Source organism: Vicugna pacos, chromosome 3 (assembly GCF_048564905.1).
Source record: "Vicugna pacos chromosome 3, VicPac4, whole genome shotgun sequence".
NCBI lineage: Eukaryota > Metazoa > Chordata > Mammalia > Artiodactyla > Camelidae > Vicugna > Vicugna pacos.
Window position 1 is genome coordinate 6,663,092 of NC_132989.1, and position 16,366 is coordinate 6,679,457.

The window sequence follows — 16,366 nt, forward strand, 5'->3', positions numbered from 1 at the left end:
GTCACTGTGTGCCTGTTAAGCACTTGAAATGTGGCATTAAGACGTGCTACAAGTGCAAAATACACGCTGTGCTTCAAAAACAGTGCTAATTAAAAAACGTAAACTACCTCAACAATTTTTTCACTGATTACATGTGGAAAGGATGATGACTGAGGTAACAGTGAGACATATTATAAAAATTCATTTCACCTCTTTCACGTGGCAGGGAGCCCACTTAAAATGATACACGTGGCTCAAATCCTATCCCTACTGGGCAGCGTTCTGCTTGGCCGCGTGGAAGCCGGCCCTCAGGAGAGAGCAGGCTAGGGTTCCGAACACCGTCCGGCCTCCTTCCCCGTCCTCACACCCCACACATCAGCGGCATGCTTCTCTCACTGCGGTCCCGGGTCTCCGCGGCAGAGAAAAGCCGTGGGCAGGTCCGGGGATTGATGGCTCTGGCTTCAGCCGCTCCAGAGCCTGACTCTGGCGCTCACTGCGGGCGCAGCTGAGGTCCCACCTGAAGCAGCCCAGCGCCCAGAGGGGTGGGCTCCACGCCCCCCACACCACACACCACGCGAGTCCATCTGTAAGGGTTCGGGCGCATTTATGCGAAGACGTAACGTGGTGGTACGCAGGGCTGCCAGGCTGACTTCCGGTGTGCTCTCCCAGTTTCCGCTGAGACAAACCTCGCGAGATCTTGGTTTCTGCGTCCTCCTTGAGTCGCACTTTGGCCTTGGCCCTCTCTTTCCAGACAGAGCCGGAAGCAGGGTCCGGGGCCGCAGGGCGTAGAAAACGGCAGATCACATCTTTTCTGGGGTCTTTGGGCAAGTGGGCCCCATGACTTTTAATCCTCGGTGTTTAGACTCGGTGCTGGAGTGTTTCCAAATGGGCATCGGTCTGCAGATCCCAGGAATGGGGACCGGTTCCTTGAGTGCGGTGTGAGGAACGGCAGCCAGCCCTCCCTCCTCTCGTGGGCCTCGGCTCAGCTTTTCAGACCAGCTGTTTCCAATCTGCTTCCTGGAATTTGGGTTGGGAAGGGGGAGGGAATGGGGTGCTTTTCAGCACGGAATTTCCACTCCCATCAAAGCGAATTTTCAGCCAGCTTCATCTGCGAGCAAGCCCCACCCCATTCCTACCACCAGCCCTTTCCTTTTAACTGCAAGCGCGGGAGAATTGCCCGGCTGGGTCAGGTTCAGGGGTCTCCCCAACTCAGAAGTAGGCTCCCCGCCTGAAACACTCCAGGGGCTCCTGGTGGGAGGTCAGGATTGTGCTGTTAGTTCGGCTGCAGTTGGTGGCAGTTAGGATTTTAAACAAGGCTCTAACTTTTGTCTCATGTTCCACTTTCAACATTCCTTTTCATTTTTGATTCTCAGAGGAACCCTATAAGGCAAATGGGGTGAGGGTTACATGAGCTGCATCTTACAGGTGAGGAAATGGAGGCCCAGCTAAGAGGAAATGACTTTTCCATAGCCACATGGCCTGTGAGTTACAAAGGTAGGACTGGGACCCACTTCTTCTGAACCCAAGACCAGTGTTCTTGGGTTTCCCTCAGTAGCCAAGTGTGGCTTTGTCATTCTGTTGCTCCTCTTGCACTTTTTATTACGAGTGAGTTCTTACTGTGTCACGCTCTGGGTTAGAAGTTTTGAGTACATTATCTTATTCTCGTACCAACTCTGTGAGGTAGGTATACTGTGGTTTCCATCAGACAGTTGAGGAAACTAAATGTCTGTGTTTCTCATGGCGCTTAATCACTGAGTGAAACGCCATCCTTCATTGTAAGTGTGTCACAACCTGATAACCGACAGGTCAAATTTAACTGAGTACAATTTATATCTTTCAGGATGGTGCAGAGGTCAGGCTCAGCAGCCTAGCTCAAAGGCCCAGACAGGTGTCCTTGGAGTTTCTGCTGGCAGATCACATTCAAACAGAGTCAGTGAGAGACCAGTGTCCCCACTGCAGGCCCTTTCCACATCACAGTCTGAGTAGGGGGCCCTTGGGAGTGAACCCGGGATTTGTGTCCTGACGGCCAAGGGCAAAAGCAGGAAGAGGAAGACAGTGGACCCCAGGCTGAAGCACTTCAGCACCTAGTGTTTTCCTAGAACATGTGTCTTTATGAAGCATTAGATATTTAGAGATGAGAAACCCAAGTTAAAACCAGACTGAAGAATTTCATCTAATTTAGCAACTCATGATTCCATTTGGGGGGGTTAACCAACTAACAATTTTTTTCCTTCAGCAGGAAGGCTAACCTGCAGCCTTCCCTGTTCAATTCACACCAGAAAGGACGATTTAGGAACTAAGATAGTTTTTTAAGAGGTGAGGAAAGACCAATACTTTCTTTTTTCCTTATCCATGGAACAGATATTTATGGAGTACCTGGTATATGTAAAATGTTCTGCAAGCCCCCTTCCCGTAGTAGGGGGGTGGGTGGCCCAGTGCTCCAGAAGGCCAAAAGGAAGAAGGGATTCGAATTGGATCTGGTGTGAGTTAGAAAAACTGAGGAAAGGAGAAAACTTACTTGAATCCAAGGATACCAGTGCCCTTTCTGGATTTAGACCACTTGTTTTCTCTTCACCGTGAATTTTCTTCAGAGCAGAGACTGGGTCTCAAACACTCGCTAATCAAGCAAACATTTCTTGACCACCCACTGTGTGCAAGGAAGTTGGAAACCCTGGGAATGTAGCAGGTGTCCCTGCTCCCAAGGGGCTTCCATTTTAATGGGAGAGGTGACAGGCCCAGTGAGCAGGTAAGCAGACAGGTGCAGCGAATACAAGTGAGTTGTAAGGCCTGGAAAGACAGGGCAAGGAGCTGGGCTCCAAACAGAGAGCTGTCTGCAAGGAAGGCCTTGGAGGAAGTGACATTTAAGCTGAAACACAGCTTCTCCCAGATGAAGTGCCAGCATGCCGAGAGGTGGGGCCCCTGGATTGCCGGCAGAGGGGCAGAATAGAGCTTGGCCTGAAGGAGGCGGGTGCGGGAAGAGAAGGGAAGAGCCACGTTAGGGTGGAGGCTGGGGGCCGGGTCCTTTAGGGCCAGGTCAGGGGTCCCCATGTTTGCTGTTCGCAGCCAGGGGCTACTGGAGTGCGACTGTCCAGGAGGTGGCGTGGCTGAGTTATGTTTGTAAACGATCCCTCCGGCTTGGGCATGGAGAGTGCCCCTGGGGGGAGCAGGAGACCAGGATAGAGGCCCTTGCTGGGTCTAAGCAAGGAATGAGCTGATGGTGTTAAGGGTCCTGGTCTTTGGGTCCAGCCCCTGGGGACACCCCATGAACACTCCACAGTGGATTGTGGTGGGGTGTCAGGGCCCAGGAGACTGCCCCCATCACCCTGGCTGAGCCACGTGTGGGTCTCTCAGAGGTCAGGAGGTTTCCTCAAGCGTCATTTTCCTCAAATATCCTAAGGGAGAAAAAATAACTTTTACATTTTCAAAACCATATGTTTTTCTGTGTGTATGTGTATGTGTGTGTGTGTGTGTACAAAATGATATAATAAAAGATGAGATATCAAAGAAATTTCTCTATTGCTGTGTGTGGCTTTGGCATATGCTTCAATGTCTCTTCTGTAATTTGGGATATTTAGCAAGAAAAATCTAAGAAATGCTGACATCATGGAAAGCATTGGGGCATTAGGGTCAGCCAAACCCAAGTTCAAATATAGCTTCTGCCATGAACTAGTTTTGTAAACATGAACAAATTAACTTCTCAAGCATCAGCTTCCTCTTCTATAAAACAGGGAAAAAAAAGCAGCAGGAAGGGAGCAAGGTGAAGTACGTTATGCGTGGTCTTCAGAGCCCCTCAGACACAGGTTTGAATGTTGTCCCCTTTGCTCTAATTGTGTGATATGGGATAAATCATTCTACTTCTCAGAGCCACTGTTTCTTCCTCCGAAAAATGGGACAATACATTTACTGCCTTCATAGGGTTTATTGTAAACTTCAAATAAAATAATTCCAATAAAAATCTTTGCACAGTCCCTGGAACTTTGCAGGCATCCAGTTGAGTCGGTTTGCCTCTGCCTCAGTTTCCCTGTCTGTAACTAAAGGGGTTGGTCTCTTGGGGCTCCCCTCAAGTTTGTCCTTCTAAATTTGTTTAAAAGACCCTGCAAGAGTTAATCTGTCTGGATGCCTTGGGGCCTTGGCCCCTGTCCTAGCACTGGGCCCCTGTTTTTTTCACCCACGTGGTGTGGAGAGGAGGTTGGCGGGGAAGGTGAAGTCACAGGCTGGGAGCAGGGCTATTTGGAGCCTGGTCTTTCTTGGAGGTGCCCTGGAGGCAAGGAGACTTGCCTCTCCCTCCCGGTAGGTTTGGAACCAGAACCTAGTCTCCCTGCCTGTATTTCCAAAACAGTTCCTGGCTAGGGCTGCCGGAGTCTCCAGGCTCCAGTTCTGAGAAATCCCTTCCTCCCTGCATGTTCCAGAGCCCAGCTCCTCCACCCAGCCACTGGGGCCTGCCCTGGGCCAGCATCACTGAGCGGGATCCCCTGTTATCCAGAGAGGCTGGTGCTGGCGGACCTGATGTGGGCTGGAGAGCAGACCCTCCTCCCTCCTGCCTGGCTTGTGTGGCTCAGAGTGGAGGTCAGAAGAAAGAGGCGAGCCTTAAGCAGAAACCCTCGGTTCCCCTCCCTCCTTCCTCTGTCGCATCCGGCAGTCTCGCTTTCCTGCCTGAGTTGCAGGCTCTCCTCTGCTTAGGAGACTGGCTCCCACCCGCTTCCTTCCTCCCTCCCTCCCTCCCCACATATTTGTAGATCGCAACTTTCTGAACCATTTCAAACCTGCTCTGAGAGTTGATTTCTCTTCTGGTGGCCCAGATGTGTCCCACCTCACAAGTAATACTGAGGCCAGTTTGGCAAGACTCTCACCAAGTAGACAAGGGAAGGAGACGTAGATTCCTGGGGCCTGGGGAGCATCTCAGACACAGTTTTCCAAAAGCCCATCATGCATGTAAACTTCCGCTAGGTTTGCCACGTCAGCCTCCCACCTCCGCTCTGGCCTGTGCAGCCCATGTTGAGCACGGGTACCACGAGGGAGGCATCAAACTGCAGCTCTGTCTGCCTCCCTCTACTCTTTGTAATTGAGCCAGTGAGGGTGCTCCCCATCCCCCTGCTAGTCCACTCCCAGGTAACCCTCTCTTCAGTCTTCATTCCTCCTGTCCCCCAGAGAAAGTGTGAGGCTGACAGGGCCATCTGCTCCCTTCTCCACTCACCTCTCTCTGGGTTGAAGGAAAGAGCAAAAGGAGAGGTTAAGAGATGGAAGGAGGGTTCAGATTCTTACTTGTTTCCTGGCTGGCACAGGGCTGGGCTCCTCTGCCCTTTGGGCCCGACAGCAGTGGAAGCTGTCTCCTTTGTGGGGGCTTTCTGCGGGCCCCTTGGGGGTTCCAATGTTGGGCTGTAGGACTGGAACAGCCGTAAAGGCAGCCATGCATACTTTCCTTTCACCGGCAAGTCCAGGCCTCCCCCTGGGCTTCTGGTTTTCTGGCGTCCACCCTGCATGCTCATCACTGCTGGGCCCCTCTCTTTCTGTTCTGATCCCTCTGGCTCAGGCTGCGAAACGTCTGGTACCTTCCATCTACCAGGGAGGGTGAGAAGGCAGTCAGCCCCCTTTCCTGTGCAGCAGAGAGCTCTCTCTTCCCCCTCCACCTGGGCCACCAGCCGCCCTCCCACCTCCAGCTTTCTTAGACCTGCTGGTGTCAGGCAAGGGCACACTGCCTCCACGGGGGCTGTTGCATTTTAAAATCCAAAAGTGCCAAGAGTTGTGGGATGGGCTTTCAAACTCCTTTGTCAGTTCTTCACTTTGGCCTGACCATTGGATTTAGAATGCAGCTGATCCTCTTATGTGTCCTGGTGCCCAGGTGAATATTTAAATTTTAACACCCTCTTTTGCTCATCTACTCAGTCTTTCTTTACATTCTCTCCAAAGGATGTGAAATTCCTTTCAGCTAAGTACCCAGAGCTAACCTGTGCCTCTGTCAATCGCCGGCCTTCCTTGCATCCTAGCAAATACTCTGCCCAGGGTCCCTGGCGCCTTGGTCCTGTCTGGGGGTTTCCAAGGTCTTCATGCATATTTGTGGCGGCTTGCTCAAGATTCTTTAAGAATAGGTGTGGACTTCCGTAGATGACAGCGCTGTTTGTGGAAAAGGGATATTAGAAAGGGTTATAGAGGCAGGAAAGATCCACTTCGCCAAACTGAAACTGTTTTTTCTTCATCAGGATTATAGAAATTGAAAAGATAATAGTTTTGCTATTATATGATGTCCTGCCTTAAATAAAGGCAGTATCTGGTACTAAATCATCTCTACCTGGCCTGAGACACCCTTGTGACATTTAGTCTTTGAGGTCTGGAAAAAGAAAGTGACTTGTCCAAAGTCACCAAGTGGGTGAGTCTTGGGGCTGGCCCCCTGAGGACCAGCTCAGTGCAGTGTTGTAGTCTCCCCGCCTTGGCTTCTCTCCCCTTCATCTGTTCCCAGGGTTAAAGAATTGGAGGGGCCGGGAGGAGAGATGGAGTCAGCCTGTTTCCAGAGGCAGCCCGGACGTCTGGACAGGCTCCCAGGCCCCAGGCAAAGCAGGATGTGAAGGGAAGGGAGGTTGAGGGCCCAGGAGGGAAGTGGAAGCTGCAAGGGTGAGGCCTGAGCAGGGTTCCTGCCAGCGCCACGCTGCGGGGAGCTCCCTCATGCTTGAGGTCTTGGATCAGGCAAAATCAGTGCAAGAACAGAGAGAAGCCAGCAAGGCTTTGTATCTGGAAAGAGAGGGCAAAGTGGAGTCTGAAAGTCTCAGTCAGCACAAAGGTAAAGGGACCTTAGAGTGAGATCCTCTAGTCCTGTGGTCCTCAAAGTCGGTCCCTGGACTGCCAGCAGCAGCATGCCTTGGATACTGTATCATGACACAAATCTTCCAGCCCCAACCCAGACCTACTGAATCATAAACTCTGGGGTGGGGCCCAACAATCTGGGTCTGAACAAGCCCTCCAGGGGAGTCTGCTGCACGCTTGAGTGTGGGAACAACCCCTCATTTTTCATGTGGGGGTGGGGACCGAGGCCCAGAGAGGGAAAAGGGCTTACCTAAAGTCACGGAGCAAGTTAGCACTTCAGAGTTCATCTCAGAGGCAGGAAGTGGCAGGAAGGAATGGTCTCCCTCCTGGTTTCATTCCTGGGAGAGAGGCTGTTGGCTGCAAAGTGACTGAGCCAGACAAGGCACTGATTTCTGCTCTGGACCTTGGCTTCTGCATCTTCCCAGCGAGGGGCTGGGGGTAGATAGATAATCTCTGGGCACCTAACACTCTGGTCTCTAGTATGGTCATGCTGTTGCTGTCCCAGCCTTAAAGACATGGTGTGAAATGAAGGCAGTCTGAGATTTGTAGTCTTCAAAAAATTATGCCCCACACCTCTTTTCCAGGAAGCTATTTATTACAGGATATATGCCACCAAAATGAGGGAGTGAAAAATAAAATATAAAACAAAAAGAGAAAGACATTGGATTCATAGAGCAGGAGCTACAACACAGGAGAGAGGCAAAGAGAACCAGCATGATGGTGATAAAGGAGTATCCTGGGGTGACAGCTTCGCATTTACAGAGATCAGAACAAGATCTATTCACTAATAGAGGGGTCTAGGATTTATGTCTGCAGGAAAATAAACGGAGGAGGTAAATTACCTGACACATTTGATGATGTAGAAAATAGTGGTGTAGAAAATAAAGCAAATAAATGATAAAACTATCAATATCTCCAGTAAGAAAAGTGTATACAAAAAAAGTATAATTATAGTACAGTGCTCAGCTTAGCAGTAAACATTGCTTACAATCATTCAAAGAATGAATTTTGATCTAGTCAAAAATTGTATTTGAACTCCATGAGGGAGAAAAAAACAATCCTCATCAGTCATAATAGGAATTCAAAGGCAACATCTAAAATTGATAAATCAAAAAAATCCATATAAGCACATTATATTTTAATGTGGATAAATAGCAGAAGAAAAGGCAAAAGCATTTGAGGAGTGGGAGGGAGTTTTGAAGTGAAGGATGGGTGGGACTGAACATCACACACAGTTTTTCATTATAAGCCTTATAGTATTATTTAACTTTGAAACAATGTAAGTGTATTTTTTATTATTTTTTTAACTTAAAAAAAAAAAAGCAGACAATTCTGAATCTGCATGGCCTCGTTCAAATCCCAGCCCTGCCACCTGCTGATTCCCTGACTTAGTCATGCTGTGAAACTCTCTGAGCCTGCATTTCCTCCCCTGTGTCTATCTGGTAAGGATGCTGTGAGATTAAGTAACGCATGGAAAGCTCTTAGCCCCATGCACAGGAAGCCCTTGGCAGAGGAGCTGCAGTCATGGGCCACCAGCGCTGCTCAGGCTTGGGGTACCTTCACTCAGAGCTGACACCCCAATTCTCACCCACCGATGAGCTGCGCTGAGTCCCCTGGGAGAAGCAGCCTAGTTGCAAATCATCACCTGCAATTTGAAGTATTTCTGCCCTTGTAACTTTCCCTTCATGCCACCTGTTCGAATGAAACCATGGATCGTTTGTCTCCATCCACAGCCCCTCCCCATCAGCTGTCACTGGGCTGTCAGTCCCGCCACTGCAGACAAAGTGTCTTCTGGGTCCATGACTCAGCTCATCCAAATAGGTCCTCGGGATGTGATGACACTGTCCAGCTACTTGTATGTGATGTAGAAGAGAGTGAGAATCAGAAATACATCTGTGTCTCTCCCTGGTGCCTTCTCCTCCTCCCACTCTGAAAGCCTCTCTGACTGACCACCAGTGAGCTCACTGGCTAGACTCCCCACTCATGGCTCTCTTGTCTCCTCCAGGTGACCACCATGATCCCCTGGGTGCTCTTGGCCTGTGCCCTTCCTTGTGCCGCCGACCCGCTGCTAGGTGCCTTCGCCCGCAGGGACTTCCAGAAGGGCCTCCCTCAACTCATCTGCAGCCTGCCTGGCCCCCAGGGCCCACCCGGCCCCCCAGGAGCTCCAGGGCCAGCAGGAATGATGGGAAGAATGGGCTTTCCAGGGAAAGATGGCCAGGATGGCCAGGACGGGGACCGGGGGGATAATGGAGAAGAAGGTAAGTGGCCCAGTGCTTGTCTCTCCTGTTCCTTCCCACCTGCAGTTGACAGCATCTGACATGAAAGGGGTTTGTGAAGTTACGAAAACTCATATTAACTCATTTCATTATAAACCAAATTAATGTATCTCAATCACTGTCACTGTTTACTCTCCAGAAAGGAACAGTGACCATCAAATCTTGTGTTCTTGACCTAGCTGCACCACTGCTTTGCTGAGTGACTTTAAGCAAGTCTCCTGAAATCTTATTTGTAACTCTTTTGGTTGCAAGTGACAGAAACCCAATTTATAGTCCCAAATGGAATTTATTGCCTCATACAACTAGGAAGTCCGAGAGCTGAGCTTCAGGAATAGCTGGATCCAGGAGTTCAAATACTGTTGTCAAGGCTCTGCTTCTCTCTGTGTGTTGGTTTGGTTCTCACAAAGGCTGGAAGTTGTGAAATGCCCACTGGTGGGCTCAAGCCTACCTCCTCATGGCTTGATCCATAAAGTAAATCTCAGGATGACTGATCCTCCTTGACCTCCTTTTGTGGTCAAAGGGATTGATGCAGCCTGAACCAACCCCTTTGACCACAGAGGTGAGGTTCCACCATTTGCTAGGACTGAGTCATGCTCCCACCCCGGGTGTGTGTGCATGGGTGGTGAGGACAGTTGGTCGCTGAGATTGGCAGCCTCACTAGGACCATGTGAAGTAGTGAAGGGCACTTTCCCAAAAGAAGGGAAGCCAGGCAGGCACAGACAGATTGGAAACTCTCTACAGGTTACTGCTCTTCCTTGATATTCCTTTTATCTCTAAATGCTACCAAGCACTTTTCAGTGTCAGCAGCACCCCAAAGTGTACACTTTAAGCTTGAGGGAAATCATAATAACTTTCCATTGTATGGCATTTCAATATTGACGTAGAACTTTTGAGTATGTGGTACATTTGCTGGTACAGCAATACCATCCCGTGAACGAGGTGCTCACGTTGCCCCCATGTGACAGATGAGGGCACAGAGCCAGAGAGACTAAGCTGAGAATAGTACACTGTAGCTCCAAGAACTTGAACTCTGAAAACAAACCTGGATACCAATTTTGGCAAATGACCTCACCTCTCTCCAAACCTCAGTTGCCTCACCTCTAAAATAGGGATTATAACAGCACTTACCTTGCGGGGTGCAGTGAAGACGAAGTAAACTGACCCATGAAGCACCTGTCTCCGAGTAGACATACAGTAAATGGTACATCTAAGTCCCCCTTAACAGACTTGCTGAGCTCACCCAACAGGCTGGGAGCAGACTCCAAGTCCCAGCCTTTTCCTATTGCACCAAGTTAATTCCTCCAAGGGCACCTCCTCCCCAGAAGGATAACTATAAAAATAATGATAATAGGGGGAGAGTATAGCTCAGAGGGTACAGCTAAGCATGTACGAGATCCTGGGCTCAATCCCCAGTACCACCATTAAATAAACAAATAAATAATAAACAAACCTAATTACCTCCCCTCGAAATAAAACAAAACAAAAATAATGATAATGGCTTTGACTTGAGGGGATCTCACAATGTGTCAGGCACTGGATGACATTGTTCCCATTTGCTGACCACAGTGGTCGATTCATGTCTGAACATGTGCTCCAAGCAGAGCCAGCCAGTTTCCAGGGCATGTGCTTTGTGACTCTTAGGGGTGAGAGGGGATCTCTGCAATTGCCCTTCTTCCCTAATCAAGAGCTATGAGGACATGGGTTTGGGGTTGGTTTTGGCCAACTCTCTTGCCCTATATTGAGTCACCACTGAGAATTAAGCGAACACACCAAGGAAAGCAGAGTGGAGAGATGGAGAGTCCTGACACATGTAACCCAGAAAAGCCAGGTCACCCCGGGACCAGTCACAGTAAAGGATAATATTCAACCACTCTCCCCTCCGACATACATGTACAAATCCATCTCCAGAAAGGTCTTGGCAAGTAAAGTCGGCTTTTCCTGACGTTTCTCAAAAAAAAGGAAATCAAAATGTGACACATCCCAAAACACATCATAAGTAGGGAAAGGTGCAGCTCAGGGGTAGGGTGCATTAGCATGCACAAAGTCCAGGGTCCCATCCCCAATACCTCCATTTAAAAATAAATAAATAAACCTAACCCCCCCAGCAGAAAATACAAAATACATCATAAAACTTCCAGATAAGCTTCCTTATCTATTTGTCTCCCCCCAAAATTCAAATCCGAAATGATTCTGTCTTTATGGCTCCTCTTCTCATGGTGCCTTCTCCCATCTTTTGTTTCTTTTCATTTTCTTCAAGGAACGGCTTTTTGACCTTTCTTAGTTTTATTTTGTTCCTCATTCCTTTATTTTTAATTACACAAGTAGTACCCAAATATATTCTCAGTGTAATGTATTCAAACAATATAAATAAAGCAAGATTCCTCCTTAATTCCTACCCTTCCTCATTCTCCCCTCATCCTCCAGAGGTAACCAATATCAACTGGTAAAATGTTCATCCTTCCTGGCCTCTTTCTACATAGTTATATATGTGTATAATAATACCCAGCCCCCTGAAAAAGGAAAAATAAGAATAAATAAATAAATAAAAATTTAAATAATAATAATAATATCCAGCCCTGCCAGACACTTAGCATAAGCATCCTGTTACTGAAAACTAGATGTTTAGTGGGAAAAAAAGAATTATTTGGGATTTGATTTACCAATTATTTAAAATAGGAAAAATTTAAATGCATGTTAACCTAAAACTAAAACACAGTGAAATGCCTGCATATATACAAATAAGAAGCAGAGTGCCTTGTTAGGATGTAAAGTGCCTACAGCGTTACTTTCTGATCACCCAGTTCATAGGCTGGTGAGTAAGCGCTATCTTTGTGGCCAGTGATGCTAGGATGCAGCTTAGCACCAGCAACCTCCAGAGGCAGGCTCCTTGATTGATACCTGCCATGCTTTTCAAAACATCTGCACCCAACTCTGTCAGTCACTTTGTACCCATTGCAAAATTGTGTTTGAACGTGACTCCAGTCATTACCCACATATGTTTTGTCTAAAATATTGTATTGAGCTTGGGGGACAAAAATATAAATGTTTCCTACATAACCATCAGCTAAAAATATTCTATTCAGTGAAATGCACATTATTAGAACATGGGTATTAAAAACCCAGAACCATTCTACAAGTAAACATTACTGCGGAAATGTTCTGCAAGATATGCCAAGTATATTTAGCGAGTGTTTACTGTGTGCCAGGTGCTTAAATGGGTATAGAAATAGCATTGTGGTTTCTTTTTAACAACAACAAAAAAATTTCTGCCACCTGTTTTTTTCTCTTAACAGTGTATTTGAGAGAAATTTTTATATAATGCACATAAATCTGCCTCATTTTTTAAACTCCTGCACATAATGGATGGATAGTAATTTTTTCATCACTTCCTTTTGGATGGGCATTTAGTTGTTCTTAGTTTTTGCTGTTATAAAACTATTGTGCTGATATAAAAGCCCTGGCACACGTGGGCAGGGACCTTGGGCACTACACGGGGATTTCACTAGAGTCAGTGTTTTGAAGTCAAACGGCTTCGTCCAATACTTTTTTTTTTTTTAATTGAAGTATAGGCAGTTTACAATGTTGTGTCCGTTTCTGGTGTACAGCACCAATTCCCATCTCAACCCATTACCAGCACAGCCCGTGGAAGGACTGATCCGGCAGACAAAACAGACTCTTCCTTGGAAGTCAGGAAAAGGGAAGGGCATGAATTGTTACCGATTATTTTTGCCCTGATCCACAGGATTCTGGAAGGTCAGTATCACCATGCCCATGTTCCAGGTAAGCCTGGGAGAAGCGCCCCCAGTTTACACCATGAGGATGTGCACCCAGTTCTATGCGACTCCGCAGCCTCCTTGTTCTTTCCGTTGCCCAAAGGCTTGTGCTCCAAGGATGGAGAGCCCAGGGGCCAGCAGCCTCCGCCTTGTTCTCCGAGGTCCCCTCCGTAACGCCAGCTGCTCTGTCTTCCAGGTCCTCCTGGCCGGACAGGTAACCGGGGAAAGCCAGGACCGAAGGGCAAAGCCGGGGCCATTGGGCGCGCGGGCCCCCGCGGCCCCAAGGGGGTGAGCGGGGCCCCGGGGAAGCACGGCACGCCCGGCAAGAAGGGGCCCAAGGGCAAGAAGGGGGAGCCGGGCCTCCCGGGCCCCTGCAGCTGCGGCAGCGGCCACGCCAAGTCGGCCTTCTCGGTGGCGGTGACCAAGAGCTACCCGCGGGAGCGGCTGCCCATCAAGTTCGACAAGATCCTGATGAACGAGGGCGGCCACTACAACGCGTCCAGCGGCAAGTTCGTCTGCGGCGTGCCGGGGATCTACTACTTCACCTACGACATCACGCTGGCCAACAAGCACCTGGCCATCGGCCTGGTGCACAACGGCCAGTACCGCATCCGGACCTTCGACGCCAACACGGGCAACCACGACGTGGCCTCGGGCTCCACCATCCTGGCTCTCAAGCAGGGGGACGAGGTCTGGCTCCAGATCTTCTACTCAGAGCAGAACGGGCTCTTCTACGACCCTTACTGGACCGACAGCCTCTTCACGGGCTTCCTCATCTACGCCGACCAGGACAACCCCAACGAGGTGTAGGCCGGCCAGTGCTGGGTCTCCGAGGAGGCCAGTGGCTCCTAGACTTGTGCCTCCAGAGCAAGACCCCTGAACTGTCCTCCGGGGACTGGGAGTCGGGAGCTTTTAAACTCAGGCCGACCTCCTCTACCCCTGCTTCCCTCCATCATTAAACCCAAGATTTTTAATTCACCCTCCCGTCTCTCCACTCGCTAATTTTCTCAGTATGCACAGTGTGGCAGGCACTGTGCTACACTCTGGAAGTCACCTCCGTGAACAGGACCGACAGAGGCTCTCTCCTCGCGGGGCTTACACTCCGATGGGAGATACAATTTACAAATAAGCCAACCAATAGCGTAATTACTGGGCCAGGATGGAAATGCACAAGCCATGGTGGAGAGTCAAAGGAAGAACAGGAGATAGGGAAGAGGGAGACATTGGTTCCTTTAGATTTCAACTTTTATGGTTTATTACATACAGTAAAGTCGACAAATCTTCAGTGGACAGCGCAATGAATTTTTACCTACGTACATCCTGTCACCTGTGTGTTTATCAATAACAGAATATCTCCAGCCCTGCACAACTCCCCAAGGCTCTCTGAAGTCCCCTCCAAGTCAGTACCAGAAAGAGGTTCAGTTTTAAGCCGACCCCTGAAGCAGAAGATAGAACCAGGCAGGGGTCCGGGCAGGGTGACCTGGCGGAAGGAGCTGCAGGTGCAAAGGCTCTGATGCAGGAAAGAGCTTGGCACATCTGAGGACCTGCTGAAGGCCAGAAGGATGGGCGAAGGCAGAAAAGAGATGGGAGGCCTGGGGTGCGAGGCTGGAAGGTTGTTCAGAATCTCACAGCCCGTAGCAAAGAGTTCATTCTACTCTAGAAGGGAAGAGTCGGCGTGACATTCACACAGGGGTAACCTGATATCTGCTTCTTGCAGGAGTCAAGTCAGTGCCCCACTGAAGTGCTTCATTATTAGTTAGAAATCACCTGCAGACCCACTTCTCAATCAGGAAGATACCTGGGGTATCCACAAGCCTGAAAACCACTGGGCAGGAGTGATGCCTGTACACGAACTTGCCCCCTCCGCACGGGTTCCAGCGCGCAGGGATCTGAGCGGCTGGTGCTGAGACGCCCTCCCCACCCCCGAGGTCAATTACTGCCGAGAACTTTCTTATGGAGGCGTAGGTCCCAGGCAGACTGTGCTGACCAACTTGTAGCTGGAAAGGCAAGGCCAAGAGGGCCCCCTTGAGGACAGAAAATGCTGCCTGGAGTGGTCCTGGAAAGTGTGGCCCCCTCCATGAAAAAAAAAAATGGATTTACTTAAAAGAACTCTGTTTCCTTTGGGCTGTAGAAAGTATGGGGTTGGGACGGGTCTGAGAAACCCAGCAAGGGGTCTGGGGCCCAAGCAGATTAGTGTGTGGTTGGGGTCCTGCCCAGCACCCCTGTAGGAAGGGGCCAGCGTCTCAAGGGGGCATCTTTGTCTATAAACAATTTTTTTTTTTATTTTCCTCTCTTTACTTTACTTTTTTTTTTTAAGAAGCACCTGTAGCCACTTCCTCTTCCTTCCCCCAGGGATGCAGGCATTTGAAGGCAGTTGATTCAACCCTGTGAAGCCTGGGTAATAAACCCAGCCTGAGCAAGATGGGCAGGACCCACAGAGCGTCTGACCTAAACCCGTGTCCCCACCAGCAGCCCGCCAGGGAATCCCCAGGGAGGTGGTGGGGATGATGAGGGGTGGCAGGGGGACTTAGCACTCGGCTAGGGGGCTGGGGCAAATGGAGGCAGAGACCTTGCAAGACAAAAGGCTGTGGTCTTGTCTTCCTTGGATGTGGCCCAGGGGTGCAGGAAGTGGTGAGCTGGGAGTGCTGGGTTAATGGCAGGTGGGCTGTAGAGGGTGACAGAGTGGAGGGGGTATCTGGTGGCCAGTTGATGGCAAGGATGAGGGCCGGTTTGTCCCCTAACACTCCCGAGGGTGGCTGTCCCCTGGTTGCCTGGAGGACCCGGAGTCATCTGGCAGATGATGCAGGAGGCAAGCCCAGTTGAGGAAGGGGTTCCAAGGAGGTGGCCCCTCCCAGACACGCTGGGGCACCAGCCCCTCCTCCTGCTCTGACGGCTTACTGTGGGCCTCAGCAGACGGGGCCTGTCTTTAGGCCTTCATGCTTTAGGCACTGAGGCAGACCCAGAACTCAGCGCATCTTTGTGCAATAAAATTGCCTTTGGCCCCAGGGTCTTTTCTCATAAGGGACACGCTTCAAAAGACAGACGTTATCCAAGAGAAACAAAGCTGGACACTAGTTAAAGTAGTGAGGACTGATTTTAATCCTTAATATACGACTTTAGTAGGGAAGGATCTAAAGTGAATTGGACTCACTTTGATTTATGTAGCAGTGATGGGGTGTTTTAAAGGGAGAATGAGGGGATGGGGTGGGGCTGAGTGGGGGCTCTGTGGACTCCGGGAAGTGAAAAATTATGAAAATGGAGTTGGGGGGCTGGTCCCTGCAGAACCCACCGGGGTTTGCCAACTGGTTTTTTATCAAAGTGGGGCTCCTACCCTCCCACAGAGACTGGTAGATAGGGGTGTGATCTTCAGATGTTGGCGGGAACAAACAGTACGTTCTTTCGGCTGCCTTCAGTTTTTTTCAGGCGGCCACTTTAAGCGGGGCATGGGTCATTCTAAGGATGCAGCCTTGAGCTGTTAGAAACTGTATTAGTGTTTGTTTAAGTCTTGACTGGCCAAGGCTGCCAGGCCTGGTGGAGAAGAGG

At 49.6% G+C, this 16,366-nt stretch overlaps 1 protein-coding gene and 1 long non-coding RNA gene across 2 annotated transcripts in view; one reads left to right on the forward strand and one right to left on the reverse strand.

Annotated features, from left to right (window-relative positions):
- Positions 1–969, reverse strand: part of LOC140691024 (uncharacterized) — a 20,307-nt gene extending 19,338 nt beyond the window's left edge. The window contains exon 1 of the long non-coding RNA XR_012066476.1: positions 190–969. This is a non-coding gene — a long non-coding RNA (uncharacterized lncRNA). The remainder of the gene's footprint in view (positions 1–189) is intronic.
- The window catches only part of C1QTNF2 (C1q and TNF related 2), a 22,871-nt gene extending 6,866 nt beyond the window's left edge, over positions 1–16,005 (forward strand). The window contains exons 2-3 of the mRNA XM_015245789.3: positions 8,780–9,032; positions 13,020–16,005. Of these exons, the coding sequence (XP_015101275.3) occupies positions 8,789–9,032; positions 13,020–13,633 (858 nt within the window). The 5' untranslated portion in view covers positions 8,780–8,788 and the 3' untranslated portion in view covers positions 13,634–16,005. The remainder of the gene's footprint in view (positions 1–8,779; positions 9,033–13,019) is intronic.
- The last annotated feature ends 361 nt before the right edge of the window (positions 16,006–16,366 follow it).